Source organism: Pleurodeles waltl, chromosome 2_1 (genome assembly GCF_031143425.1).
Source record: "Pleurodeles waltl isolate 20211129_DDA chromosome 2_1, aPleWal1.hap1.20221129, whole genome shotgun sequence".
In the NCBI taxonomy this organism is placed as follows: domain Eukaryota; kingdom Metazoa; phylum Chordata; class Amphibia; order Caudata; family Salamandridae; genus Pleurodeles; species Pleurodeles waltl.
In genome coordinates, this window is record NC_090438.1 from 565,367,072 (window position 1) to 565,382,032 (window position 14,961).

Sequence of the window (14,961 nt, forward strand, 5' to 3'; positions counted from 1 at the left end):
GAGGCATCCGAGTGTAAAGAATGCACTGTGAAAACTCAGCACTCAGGTGTTCAGCATCGTGAGTGTACTTGTAGGAATTCACAGCATGGCGCGCGACATTTAAACTTGTTGCTTGCTATTCTGTGAAAGAGTTTGTGGTAAAAACGTATCTTTACCTATTGATCTGCACCAAGGATTGAAACGAGGGGACCTCTTTCAAGTTCTATATTATATTTAAAACATCGATAATAATGTTAAACACTTATAATTTGTGTGTCTTCCCATGTTTCACTCGCGCCCACCAAACCTTTTCAAGAGTGCTTTTCTGGTCTAACAAAATCTTTTTTCAGTTTCACCCAAACTATTTTGTGTTTTAGTTTCAAACGTTCACGCTTTCAAAGCTTCTTAGAGTCGGTCAGTGTTAAAAAACAAACGCTGCGGGCAAAACAGCGACACATTTTCTAGTTTACACAATCCATGCCCCTTCAGTATGTAGTGTCCCACGGGAGAGGCCAGCTGTTTCACGTTTCTCGGGTACATTTGTGAGAGGCGTATCCAGCCGAGGATTTGTTTTTGAAATCCAGTACATGTTTTAGCTCATAAAAGCAGGAAGACATGTCCCCAGATGCCAAACAAAAACAAGCATTTGAACTGCAATGGGTTTCCCGTTCTCTCAAGTTAGAGCTATTAGCGTTTTCCTGCCACACAAACTGAAAATAAAAAGTAAAACAGTTGACATAAGTGGCTGGTTTGAAGCGACGCAGTGAGCTCACAGAGACAGACAAAAGGAACAAGTATTTGAAATGCAAGAACAGAAAATGCATGAGGGAGAGTAAGTAATGGAGTAAACAAAGTCACTGTAAACAGAAACAGCCTGTAGCCACTGAAACATCCAGTGCTCTGGTCAAATGCTATTAGCCTTTGAAAAAAGTAATCCCTAAACACATGCTACATAGGCACAAGTGGAAGGGTACAAGTACTAGGGGCATGCTCCAGGGGTGTGTAAAACTGTGGAAAAGGTGGGACAAAGAGCAAGGATTGACCACTAGCAAGCAAGGATTTTTTAAGGGCACTGAAACAAACCAGTGAAAAAGCAGAGACCCCACAAAGAAGTATAGAAGTATATGCTAAAGTATATACAAGAGGTCTCGAATGCTCAACCTAAAAAGTAGAGCATCTATGGAATTAAAGTTGACATGTTCTTTCAGTGTTTAGACCCCAACAGTTATTTACCTGGCAGCTCTGTACCTAGTTTCAAAAACGTTCAATGTACATATTATAAACAGGAAACAGTTAAAATAGTAATTCAACATATATTTTTCATATTTATTAAAAGTCCAGTTCATTGATGAGACAGGAAATCCATGACTTTGACAGGGACAGAGGTGAAGCCTGTGTTTTCACAAATTAGTTTTACGGAAAACGTGAAGAAGTAAAATCCTTTGTTCCTAAGGCTCAAACTAGTAGGAGTGTGCAATATATGCTTCCACTCTGTTACCCAAACCTTTATAAACTTTGTTATACATTTTGACAGGAAACAGCAACAATACCATTTACCATCTATTTCTCATATTTATGAAAAGCCTAATTCATAGATGAGGCCAGGAAACCCACTGCCTTGACAGGGACAGAGGTGAAGCCTGTTGATTCATAATTTAGTATAAGGGGAAACCTGAAGAAGTAAAAATCTTTGTTACCATGCCCCAGACCGATAGGAGTGTGCAATATATGCTTTCATACAGTTACTGAGACCACTTCCAAAATTGCATGAACTAGGTGAGTGCAGGAACGATGCTTGCTCAGGACTGGAACTAGGCCTGATGATGGTTCGGAGGGGGTATTTATGTTGGGAGAAAAGAGTGTTCCAGAAAGCATATGTCCCATGTGGAAGTATGTAATATTCCAATGACTCTTAGGAAAATCACATGTTATACACAATGGATACGAGGCCTTGCAGGGTGCAGATGCAAATAGTAATTGAAAAAAATTAACAAATATAATGGAACCCCAAGTGCATGATGGTACAGTTCAATCGGTCACAATGGAAGCGTAACTTATTCTAAAAAAACTTAATTAGCAACAGAACAGGAGGGTCTTCCTGGGAGGGAAATCATGGAGTGATGGAGTCAGGAAGAATGCCACAAGGGAAGAGTTCCTTGGAGTGCTTGGGATAGGGAGGCACAAGGGAAGGGAGACATGAGCCTGACAAGTAATGATGCTAGTAATGTTATTGATTCCACCATTAAACCCCAACACTCTTCTAATAGAACTCCTTATCAGAGATTTTGTGGGACAAAGCAATGACTATTTAGCAATATTTCTTACCTCCCCTACCCAAGGCATTGCTATCTCATGATTTTATCACAGGTCTCTGAGTTTAGGGCTCTCTCCGTTGCTTGGACACCCAGCCTTACAAACATGGTCAAGTCTGGTTCACCTGACAATCCTTGCCCTGTCCATATTTTTGATCTCCTAATGTCAACTATGGTCCCATTATTGTCTGGTTAATAAAATCCTAGTTTTATCCTGCATCTCTCTCTGTACATTGGACTAAGCATTTGTTCTTCCTGTTTTAAAGAACCCTTTAGTCAATCCCTCTGTACTTTGAAATGACTTGAGTTAATTGATCTTGCCAACTTTACTGCAATATTCACACTATTGAATATGTCATATAATGGTAGATTCTAGGCTGGACTTTATGAATGCCTTGTACGTTGGATCCCAGCTTATGCCATTCAGCAACCACAACTGATACCAAATGCTGAGCCTGGCTCATTCTCAAAGTGCTATGGCATAAACCTATTTTTGGCCATCTGCAGACCTTAGATTGGGTCAATTTCCAAACATCTATTATTATCAGAAGGCTTTGTCTCTGATTTAAAGCTCTACATAACCTGGATCTGTCCACCATGACCCAATTTTGTTTTGTGGTACCCACCCAAGCTGACTCTCTGCTACAGCTCAGCTTTCCTGCTGCAGTTTGGAAAACATGGAAAAATTCACCAAAAGGGAAGATCATTTGCCTTTCAGGCATTAAAGACTTGAAAATCATTCACCTTTGAGTTAAGGTGCCTTACGGATTTCAAGAAGTTTAGAAAAATTGGCTGTTCACACAGTTACGGTTACCCTTATCTTCTACGTTCTTTGTCTCTGATTTAAGGCTCTGCATCACCAGGATCTGGCCCTCATGACCCAATTTTGTTTCATAGTACCCACCCAAGCTGCAGCTCAGCTTTCCTTCTGCAGATTGCAAAAATTGGAAAAATTCACTAAAAGGGATAATCATTTGCCTATCAGGCATTAAAGACTTGAAAATCATTCCACCTCAGAATTGCCTTGCCTCACAAATTTCATGAAGTTTAGATAAATTGGCTATTAACGCAGTTACAGTTAATCTTATCTTTTATGTACTATTTGCTGTTTTTTCTTGATGCAAGAACATCTTCTCTTTATGTACCACAAAAAATAAATGAAATATTTTGATTTTCTGAATCCCACCCAGTTCAAATTCTACCTCGTGTACTGGAAATCATGCTGGTGTTCACCCTAGACAACCTGCATATGATATTCAGTTATGGCAAACCTGCTGTCCTACTATTCTTTCACCTGTCTGCAGCATTCCACACTATCTTCCACCCCTTGATAATGTCTCATTTGGCAGAAATTAGGATACAGGGGTTATCATAGGACTCTTACCATAGAGGAAAGGCTGCTGGTTTCGAGCTGCAGCACCACCACATGTAGGGAACTGAGTTGGTCCCACACCATCTGGTAGCTGTCGACCTAACCCTTTTGGCTAGCTAGCAGCACCTCACCCAAACCTAAAAGTAAAGGTGATTTATGGCAGCCTGACACATGACACTCTGACTCCTCAGGGAAGTCGTGGTTGGCAAATCCAGCCCCTTTCTCTCATTAGAGAAAGTCTCACACAAGAAGAGAGACACTAACAGATGCAGGACAATTTTCAATGCATTTATTGAAAAGACTGCAATTTATGGTAGAAAGTATGAGCTGCAATTATGAGGAAGATGAAATATATCACAGTTAGAATTGTGACCCTGAATGTAAAAAAATAAACAATCCCAGCATATTGGAATGATTTTTTTAACAAAACGTGATGTGTTCTGAGAAACAGGGCTGATGTGGTAATGTGTCTAAGGGCCTAATTATGAGTTTGGCGGACAGGAACACCTGTCCACCAAACTCCCAACAGAGTGGCTGCTACTGTGGTGGCGAGCACCCCTCCAGACCTACTACGAGTTTCCCACCAGGGTGACGGGGGAAACTGCAGTGTTATCTCAGGCTATGTTATGTTTTGCAATTTTGCATTAATATATAAAAACATTACCACACACTTTTCCTCTCTATGGATACTCTTAGGAATGTCACCTTCTTTGCAGCAAAAAATGATACCATATCTACAAAACAAAGTATTACTGTAATGTATGCATTTGCCTGAGCACTCAAGTGTGAACAAGTGGGATGTGCTGGTTACACGTGATGTAGCACCCAAGTGGAGAGACTAAGATTACGATCAAGCTCAATCTGGTACCTGCTCACAACTAGCATGTTGCAGATGAGATCTTGAAACAGCTGATCATGGCCTGTGTGGGCTTTTTAATTCAATGGGGCATCCTAAAATAAATATGCACATTTCTTTATGACCAGAGTGCTAGTCTGTAGTGCTTTACAGTAAGTCAGGAGCTTTACTATATTCAGTTGCTAGGGGAAATCTGCACAAAATACTCATTTTTATTTGGCTCAGCATAGAGAAATGTTTAAAATAACTTTCCCTACTTAAAAAAGGTCTTCAGCACAAGCAAAATAATAATTTGGTAATATTTGTGCACCTTCGCGTGATTTCGTTTTTGCAATATTTTTCGGAAACAGCCATTAACGAGATTAATTTTTTGCCTATACCTGCTGGCCCAAGTTAATTACCAGCCAGCAAATAGATCAAAGCCTCTAGTCAACAATAGGCCCATATTTATAGAATTAGCCTTCTCCAAGCGGAGGGGAAATCTGCAAATCTGCATAGAATGGTTAACTGACACTCCACTGACAGGCCTGGGTATGCCTTTCACAAAATGGACAAAGGGGACATTTGCAGACTTCCGGTAAGAGTCACAACAGGTACTCTTTTAAAAGTGTTGGTTGGAAGATACCATTTTTGCATGTCAGAGGCGGAGCAAAGTCTTAGGGAGAGCTCCTGCAGGCAAACACTTGAATTTACCATCTTTAAAATTATGTAACTTGCAGTACAAAGGAGTGGAGGCGAAATTTGGCATGTTTGAATTGGGAAGAGATGCTTATCTTCTAGACCTCTCCCTGTTTAAGCCCATGCACAAATGAGAAACATAGAAAGGAGAGGGAACTGTTGATGAGAACGATTGACTTGAGTCAATGAACCTGTGCCTTGAAAGGTTTTCAGGCTTGTACATTCTGGGAATTTGTTGGAACCTGGCTTCAGAGTCTGGCCTCCCCACTGCCTCTGGGGGATTTTAGAGGGTGGGCTTAGTGAAGGCACAGGAGGAGAGGGTTCCCTTTGAAATACTGAGGATCTCTCCGGAAATGCATTGCAAAGGTGTATCCCAGGCCACTGCAAGACACTTAAGTGCCCTGCAAGTTCCTAGGAGGCTATGGGACTGAGTCAGGGTAGGCAGGATGTATAGTCTGCCTTGAGGTTCACTGGGTGCTCCTGCTAGAAGACACCAGGCCAAGAGACTACATGGAGCTGAAGACACAAGAAAGAATGTCCCTAAGGTTCTTGTATTTAATGGAGGATAGCAAGATAAAAATAGAGCTGCTAAAACCGCTGGAAAATTTAGAGGCCAGCAGCGTGTAAACCAGCGCTCCTCGTGGTTGGTAGAATGCCTTTTAGGTTACCACTTAGCATTTGAGTAGGCTCAGTACCCTGGAGGATAAAATTGCGAGCTGTGTGTGACACTATGCTTTCAACATAACATCAGAGAGCAGCAGTGCTCCCAGGGAATCAGGGTATACCAGGCTCATTTATATCAACCTAGTTGACCTGTACAATAACCGCACAATTGTGCTGTCCCACAAAAAAAATGGGAGCGCAGAAGCAGCCTCTTCCCTCAAACATGCAGGTGAAGAGAGGTGGGAAAAAAGAACAGTTGGCTCCCCTGCCTACACTTGACAGTGGGCCTGATGGATGTGGAGTCGGCTGGTGTGCACTGGTTTGGGCTCCTGCAGAGCCTCAGAGAAACACACTGATGCCCCTTAAGTGGGACAATGGCACCTGGTAAAAGAAAATACAAAAGAAGCCACTTTAACTGAGAAAAACAGAAGAAAAATGAAAGGAAATATTTACCAGGTGTGGCCACATCAAATGCCCAGTACAAACTGCCTTCTCTCCTTTGTAATCCTTGTGGCACCAACAAATGTGCATATTTTCCAAAGTGATGTCCCAGGAGAGGTAGGCGCACAATGTTGTCTTGAATTGGGCCTGATGGTGGATAGGAGAGTGTTAGGTCCCAAAGGGAGCCCCAGGCTTTATTTGGCAAATCCTCTCTTACCTCTCCCAGGTCATCAGTGACGTGAGAGGTACATGGAGCTTTGTTGCTAAGTCTGATCGTTTATTGACTAGCTTGCATAATAAAGAAAAAAGACTGCAACACTGAAATGTTCATCATTATAATTATTTTTGACGCGCAATTTGAAACGTAAAATCACTGCATATTTTAAAAGTGATGAAAGTACATATTCTGACAGCTCTTGAATTGCTCCAAATTTGAGATGCATTTTATTTAAAAGGTTTAGGTTTTGCGGTTGTTTATAATGTTGTGATCCTGACAAAGCTAGTGGGCCTGCTTTGTAGGTCTGCATTAGCCAAGAACTTTTGAATTTGTAAACAATATATGCATAATATAATTATTTAAAGGGGTTTTCAGTCATCTGTCTTCATTCATTGGCCTATTGGTGGGTCGTTCACAATTTGCTTCCACCCACTAAAGCACAACGGAGGTAGGGACTCTGTTCACTTGAGCCAATGGATAACTTCACTTTGACAGAATCACTCTTTCACAAGGAGCAAATCCGCACACAAAGTAGTTCTCTTCAGTGCCAGTATTTATTTTTACTTGTATTACTTTGGTTTCTCTTTTGTGTTTAGAGTCTGATGAGACAGAATGGTGCTTTCTACTAGCTGTCTATGTTAAGGACAAATAGCAACTTTATCAATTCCTGAGGAAGGTGTAAACTCTTCTTGTGGTGTTCTTTTATTATTTCTATGAATGCTGCCATTTCACAATATATCAAACCTGTATCCTTTAAAAGCTGTTCTTCCTGAAGTTATCATATAATTTTTGTATGCTCGCAATGAAGTACTTTTATAACTACACCCCCGTATGACATGCGTGTATGTATTTTAAATGAGAACTGCATTTGTAAACCAAATTAGACTGCATGTCCAACGTTTATGGGCTTCTAGTTTGCTTTCTGTGCTCTTGTATCTTGTTATATTTGCAAACCTATTTAGACTGTATGTCTTACTTATATGACTTTCAAGATTGCTTTAGGTCTTCTTGTACGTCGTACTTATACAACCATTCAACATTTATATAACTAATTTTAGGTCTGCTGTTTATTACAAATTCCTTTAATATTTATCCATCTATCTGTCATGCAACCATGCCTGTTTGTCTAACTAACTACATGTCTGGCAATCTGCCTATCTGTCTGTCTACTATCTCCCTGCCTGTCTGTCTGACTATCTAGCTACATGCCTATCTACCTGCCTGCCTGTCTACCTGTTTATCTATCTACCTATCAACCTATCTACCTGTCTATCTATCTACCTGGCTATCCGTATCTATCTACCTGGCTGTCCGTATCTATCTATCTATCTATCTATCTATCTATCTATCTATCTATCTATCTATCTATCTATCTATCTATCTATCTATCTATCTATCTATCTATGGAACTGTCTTGTCTAGCAACATGTCTGACTGTCTATCTACCTATATGTCTGTCTAATGGTCTATCTATGACTGGTGTATCTACATTTCTATCAGTATATCTGTCTGTCTCTCTACCTGTCTAACTCTCTGTCCATCTAGCTCTGGCTATCTATCTATCTGTCTATCTATCTATCTATCTATCTATCTATCTATCTATCTATCTATCTATCTATCTATCTATCTATGTGGCTGGTTATCTCTCTATACAATTTTATCTGTCTTTACAAGCCTCTCCTTTTACCTATCTTTTCAATGCTTCCTATCTATTTGTAATAAAGAATTACCAAAACAGTACAAAAAAATCATTAGTAATGACAGACCAATTGTTATGTCTTTTGTTATTCAAAGGTTTTTGAATTTACTAAAATTGTGTGTGTGTTACACAGATATTTAGAGGGCTTTTCTGCCAGACTTCGTTGCTTAATCTGTTGTTGTGTCACTCACATTTTCCTTCCACCCACTCCACATTGCATCATGGGACAATGAGCCATTCCCCTTCAAACACTGGCTGACTTCACTGTGCTGCCCGTTCACAAGCAAAGTAGTTCTCTTCTGTGCCAGGGACTGCTGTGGTAATGTGTGCTTTTCGCAGACCACAGAATGTTTGCCTTCAACCAATTCTTTTTTAGATTACTGATGGCCCAGAAGCTTCCTCCTAAAAAATATTTAGCTAAAACCATAAAAGAACTAAACAAACAATGCCAAAGCCAAAAGGCTAGCGGCCAGACCTTTTGACTTTGCCAATGGTTGTTTATTAATGCAAGCTTCATCTTGTGCCAGGTACTTGGGTTGGTATTGTGTTTCTAGAGGCTAGGGCTTGCTAGTGAGTAGACTGTTAGAGGTGCCTCCAGCTCAGGGGAGTCCATTATACATTTAGGGGGCGAATGAAGGCTGAAAGGCCTTTTAGAGAGTGTCACCATAAGTATTTGCCACCTGCCACTTCAATGATATTTGTTGCTATGTGAGTAGTGTTTAGTAGTGTGCGTAATGAGGTACTTTTTTCCTTCTTTTAAAAAATGAAATGTATTAAGTTTTGTTTGTTGTGTTGATGGGTTCTGAGTCTCTAGCCTGTAGCACCTCACCTCAGAAAAGCCTTGGACTGCTCTGCCTCACTGCCCTGAGATTGAAGTGGTAAAATAAAGGCACTGGGCACCCAGTTCTAACTTTGAAGTATAAGGGCCCCAAGACACCAGAGGTGAAAGACCCCAGTTGTTACAATTGGGGCCAGTGCCTTTCTTAATATTCTGGCACCTCTGGCCTGGATTTCTCGCATTGAGTATTCCGTTTCCTTGGAAACATAAATTGTTGAGTTCCTCTTGCTAGCACATCAGAAGGGCATTTCAAAGTCAGGCCGGAATCAGGAGGGTTCCAGCCTCACTCCTGCTTTCCTATGCCATGACCCTATAAGCATGAGTTCTACTACTGATCGCAGGGAGGCTTTTGGTATGATTCTAAGTTTGAAAGATAATTTTCAGATAGTGAGGCAACAGGAAGAACTGTGCAACTGACCGCCTGTGTATGTGTACATTAATTTCTCAAGGCGTGATTCACAAAGGTAAATTTACTTCAATTAAGTTTATGATTTTTTGCAATTCACAAAGGAATTTTACGAGTAGTATCTTTACAAGTACAGAATCATTGCATTTCTAGTGGAGACTCCGCACATAAAGATAGGCAGTTGTAAAGGTACTACTCATAAAATTAATTTGTGAATTGCAAAAACGTAAAGTGTAAACTCACCTTTCTGAATCAGGCCCACTGTGTTCTCTTTAATGTTTAACGTGTTTAGTTGGGAAAAATCACTATCCTTCAAACCATGGTCTGTGCCTTACAGGTTTACTCTATTTAACATGTGTACTCTTTTTACTGTGATACAAATACAGCTGTCAAACACCAACCAAACAGCTGCTCCGCACACCCGCAGGAGCCTTCTCCTGGACGGTTTTGGTTTAATTCTGCCTACTGCACTCTGTCGCTTCTTACCGACCTTCAGAGGAAGACTTCACTAGGAGCCAGTAGCCTCCATGCTACTGGGGGCCCAACTATAGCTCTGCTTTTCTGGCCTGAATCAAAAGCACTATGCATTCCATTCATTACCATACCTATTCCTTGAACCCTTGTTTTCCCTGGTTCATTACTAAGTTCAAACATTTTAAACATAAAAGCATGTTCAAACACTTCAAGTCAGAAAATGAATTCCATGCCTTTGAATACACTAAGTAGCCTATATTGGGAGAACATACTGAGGGCCAGATTTACAAGGCCCTTGTGCCACCGGAGCGTCATTGTGCAGTGCGCCACATTTACAAGGCAACGCTTAATATGGGCCTAAATATGAGGCCCTCCGACACAGTTTTCTGCATCAGAGGGGCGTGCAATGGGTGTTGCTGTGGGTGTTACACCACAACACCCATTGCTGTTGACACTGCCCCAGATTTACAACAAGTTTGAAATATGTGGCAGTGCCAAAAACTAACGCCACCCTAGGGGATGACGTTAGCATGGCACAACAAAGAGGAATACTTTTATACTTCCTTCTTTTTGCTTTTTCCATGTGTGCTTCATTCTGCAGCACACATAGAAAGAGTAAAACGCCATTGTAGACTGTTTATGTGCAGGAAGGGACTATGGTGAAAGGATGCCTGCTTTGGCGCTGGCAGCTTAATTTAGCCCAGGCGCAGGGGGAACACAGGGGTGTGCTGTATTTAGTAAAGTCCTAAAGTGACGCAGCACTGCAGATTTTGGCCCAGCACCACGCTGCACCACTTTTTTTAGTAAATCTGGCCCTAAGTTGCTTATTTAAAGTGAAAAACAAGGGAAGACTAAAGTTAGTGTAATTGGCAATAAATGCATATGTTTATTTTCAATTTATAACCAGCATGTTTTTCCTAATACCATTTTTCTCAATTTCTTTTAAGTATTCACTTACATGGAAAATGGCACAGAAAGCTCCAAAGAAGAAGAAATTAAAAGAATACATTCCCCAACACAGGTAGGAAAGAAACAAATACAATTTCCATTTGTAACCTTTAAACAGTTAACTCTGAAATAAACCACTGCTTTAGAAAACCTAGACACAGGACTGTTTTTGTTTTAATTCGTCCCATTAGTTACTTTTTAACTGGTTGCCACATAATCTATGGTAATGTTGGGGTTCTTGCAATAGTAAACACTGCTTTTGGAATTGGTGTGTGCAAAAGGCTATTCTGCAAGTCGGTGGAAAGCCTGCCTGCGTGTGTAGCCCCGATGGATCTCACTGTGACAATGCAATAACTGTTAACTCCAGGTTCTTCATGCTGTAAATTTCGAGATGCAGGAACTCATAATAATCACCCTCAATAAAAGGCTTCTCAGAGAAGGCAAACCATCACATTTAGCAGGTAAAAGGCCCACACTTCTCTTCCAGGGTGAAACAGTAGGCCCTACTCAACACAAAAACAACACAGGCGGTAGCCTGTGGTACCAGCTGCTGGGGAACATCAGTGCCGATGTCGACAGACATGCAAGTTTGTAGGGCCATGTGTAATGAACTACTGTAAGGAATAATCAGGGCCGTAGCTTCAAGGGGGCATTTGGGGTGTTACACCGCCTTAATAAATGTGTTCTGTTATAAATTGTTTGGTACAATTGCTTTAGCTCGGGTCTGGTAAGGTGTTTTCCAGTTTTTACTAAGGTTTTTTACATACACATGCAGACAAAACCACACACACACTCTCGTCTGTTTTAAAGGTCTTAAAAAGGTCTTAAAAAATGGTTATTTTACAAAACATTGAGTTTAAAGTACCCCTCACATTCCACACTCCTCTCCCTTCCTACTACTCCTTAAGCCTCCCTCCTGCCCTTCTTCTCAGAAAATGTATTTGAGCCCATGTGATTGTTGGGAAATATGAAGCTTAACCCCCTCTGCAATATTACAGACCAAGCTACACCTCTGGGAATAGTTTGAACATTTTTAAAGCAGACTTCCCTCGACTTTTGCCCTGAGCAGAGGATTCTTTATGCAATGGTAAAGCTTTGCTAGGGAAGGGGAGAAAGCGTTAATCTTCTATGTATTCCTGAGTTCCTATGCTATATGGTAAGGAAGAAAAAAACAAAACAATAAAAAAAATTGCCATTGCCGCACACCTAATTTATGAGGTTTGAAATTTCTATTTACTGCCAATTACTTATAATGTGCAGTTAAGAGCAGATTCATGCAACAGCCTCCCCCAGCTCTCCTATGGTGATTGGACCATGTAACTCGCAGGTTGCATAGTCATCTCTGCAGCAGGTATATTACCCATCTAAGCAGCCATACTCCCATTGGTGCATGCCCCCTGCAGGTTATCTAACATGTTTCTGAGTCTGACGGTCATTCCTCAGAGCTGATTTTAGCAGCAGACCGCCCGTATGGGCTGAGGGGCTCTGCCTCGCACCTTTTGACAGGCAAGAACAGTATCTATCAGACTGAACAAAGGTTGCCTCAGTTTTATGATTTTTTTGTGTTTGGTGCCTTCGTGCATGTATGAATTTATGTGTATTGGTTAATGAGTGTTGTGAATGGGTGTGTGTGTATGTATGAATGAATGAATGGATGTGAGTGTGCGCATGTTTCCCCCCCAGCCCTCTCCTCTCTCTCATTAAATTACTGGCTTGGGCTGGCTAGTTTATGTAAATCTGTTGGTTGTGCAGTTCTCTCCTACAAGTGTTCATCATACTGTGCTCTTTCCACCACATCATGCTTTCCGAATTGGAACATCAGGACAGTGTGAAGGTCAAGCTGTTTGAATACTTAACTGCTTGAATATCTATGCTTGGTATCATACTTAATAGAACTAAATTGTGTAAAGTCTAAAAATGTCTCAACACTTGCAACCGGTAGGCATCACAATGAAGCTGCAGTATGAGAGATCAGAGCATGTCTTAGTCCTGGGACGTCTGTTTACAAGATTAGTGCAGTGTTGCATCGTGAAAGCATTGTGGATGTCTCAGTACATGGATATCAGAGCCTGGTAAGGGTCTGTATAAAGAGGTATTGGGAGTGCTGGAGCATTTCAGACATTTCAGGCATGCTGTAAACAAGGTCAGTGGATCTTTTCACCCTAGCAGAAGGGCTGGAAAATAATTACAACTGCAACTACAGTCAACATTTAAATTAACAGTATGGCCAACGTGCCCACACAAGAAAAACCCAAGTCCAAAATAAATTTAAAGGGTTTTATCACAAGCTCAGACTCAGGTTAATATAAACAATTCTCAGAACAAGGTTATAGAGATACAAAATTACCATCGGCTGTCCCAAGTGTTGAAACAATCGAAGCTTACCTAACATCCAGCAAACTAAACACTCTAAAGAAAAGTATCAAGACTTGATGATCAGAGAATAAACACCCATCATTTCTTCTAAATATTGTTTGCATTAGCTTAAATCATCCAATCAGTTATCAAGCAAATGGGGATCCCTTAAAAATACAAAGTTCCAAATTGGCTAGTGCTGGGCTACAACACATGGGAACAGAAAGAAAAAAGAAAATAAAGGACAATAATAATTTACAAATACAACATCTGGAGCAAAACTAAACTAACCAAAGTTGAAAAAAAATAACTAAAAGGGATAAGGTCAGAAGCTCGGTCAAGAGTCTTTTCATGGGACAGGAAAAATGTAAGTCTCCTAAGCTAAGCATTAGTGAAAGCAGGGTAAAGGTAAATAGGTCTGTACCTCTCAAAGTCCAAATGGTGTCTCTACCAAATCCAGGAGGGCAACTGTAAATTTAAACCTAAAGTGAAAGATGATTTCTCCATTCATCATATCACATGAACTAGAAGGTTGGATTGTCCAATCATAGTCCATCAGACCACATGCATCTGCAACATCAGCGAAAATTCCCATTACTTACATGGGAAAGGCACCTATATTTTCTCCCCTGTATGACTTTGAAACATTATATATTGTCCAAGTTCATTGTTCCTCAATGTACCTGATTCAAGATTACTTTCTCAGACTCTATCAGTAAAACAATAAGACATCTATTTCCAAACTAACATTTCATGAGAAAGAAGTCTGAAATAAATGATACGTTAACAAGAATGACTAAACCTTTATGTTAAGTAGAGTACGTGTAACATTCAAATTCATCATTACTAGGTCTTGTCAGTGGCCATGTTATAGTGAATTTAAAACAAAATAGCTTTGTTAATACATTTCAGTAGATATAATGGAGAACTACATTTTCGACATTAAAATGTGACATTTAAACATATTCTGCTAGAAATTTATTATTGCTTCTATATGAACTATTTCTTAACAACCAAAAGAAACAGTTGAAATCAAAACAAATGATTATATTCAGATTAAAATAGCTCTACCTCATAACATTAGATCACTAGTCTACAGTAAATGCACTCTAATATGAACTTTCGGTGCACCACTTTACAGCTAACTTGCTAAATCTTCACACAACATACTGTAAATATGGTCACATGTAGATGGTCACTGTGACGTCATAGGTGTCTGTTAGAAATAAGGTTTCTGGTTGGCTAGGGTATGCACCTAAGCCAGGCAGAACCCACCCACTCTAGTCAGGGCAAGGGAGTTACACGTCCAAGATAACCCCTGCTCACCCCCTTGGTAGTTTGGCACGAGCAGTCAGGCCTAAGCCGGAGGCAATGTGTAAACCGTATGCATAACACACGCAACACACGTTGCCTCCGGGTTAAGCCTGACTGCTCATGCCAAGCTACCAAGGGGGTGAGCAGGGGTTATCTTGGACTTGTAACTCCCTTGCCCTGACTGGAGTAGGTGGGTTCTGCCTGGCTTAGGTACATACCCTAGCCAACCAGAAACCCCATTTCTAACATTGGTTGTCAGCGGTGAGGATAGGACTTGTGCTTGCACAATACCATTGTGACTCATTTTTGCACCGCAAATTGGACTTAGACCATTACATGTTCTAATTCTCTTTTTTCATTATTCTCCCGTTTTCTCAAACCAGCCATTTTTATTTTACTCCTGTGTTGT

General features: G+C 40.6%; 1 protein-coding gene across 1 annotated transcript in view; it reads left to right on the top strand.

The window, feature by feature from the left end:
* The window catches only part of STAC (SH3 and cysteine rich domain), a 1,272,108-nt gene that overhangs the window by 1,060,897 nt on the left and 196,250 nt on the right, over positions 1-14,961 (top strand). The window contains exon 7 of the mRNA XM_069214962.1: positions 10,883-10,956. Coding sequence (XP_069071063.1) covers positions 10,883-10,956 — 74 coding nt within the window. The remainder of the gene's footprint in view (positions 1-10,882; positions 10,957-14,961) is intronic.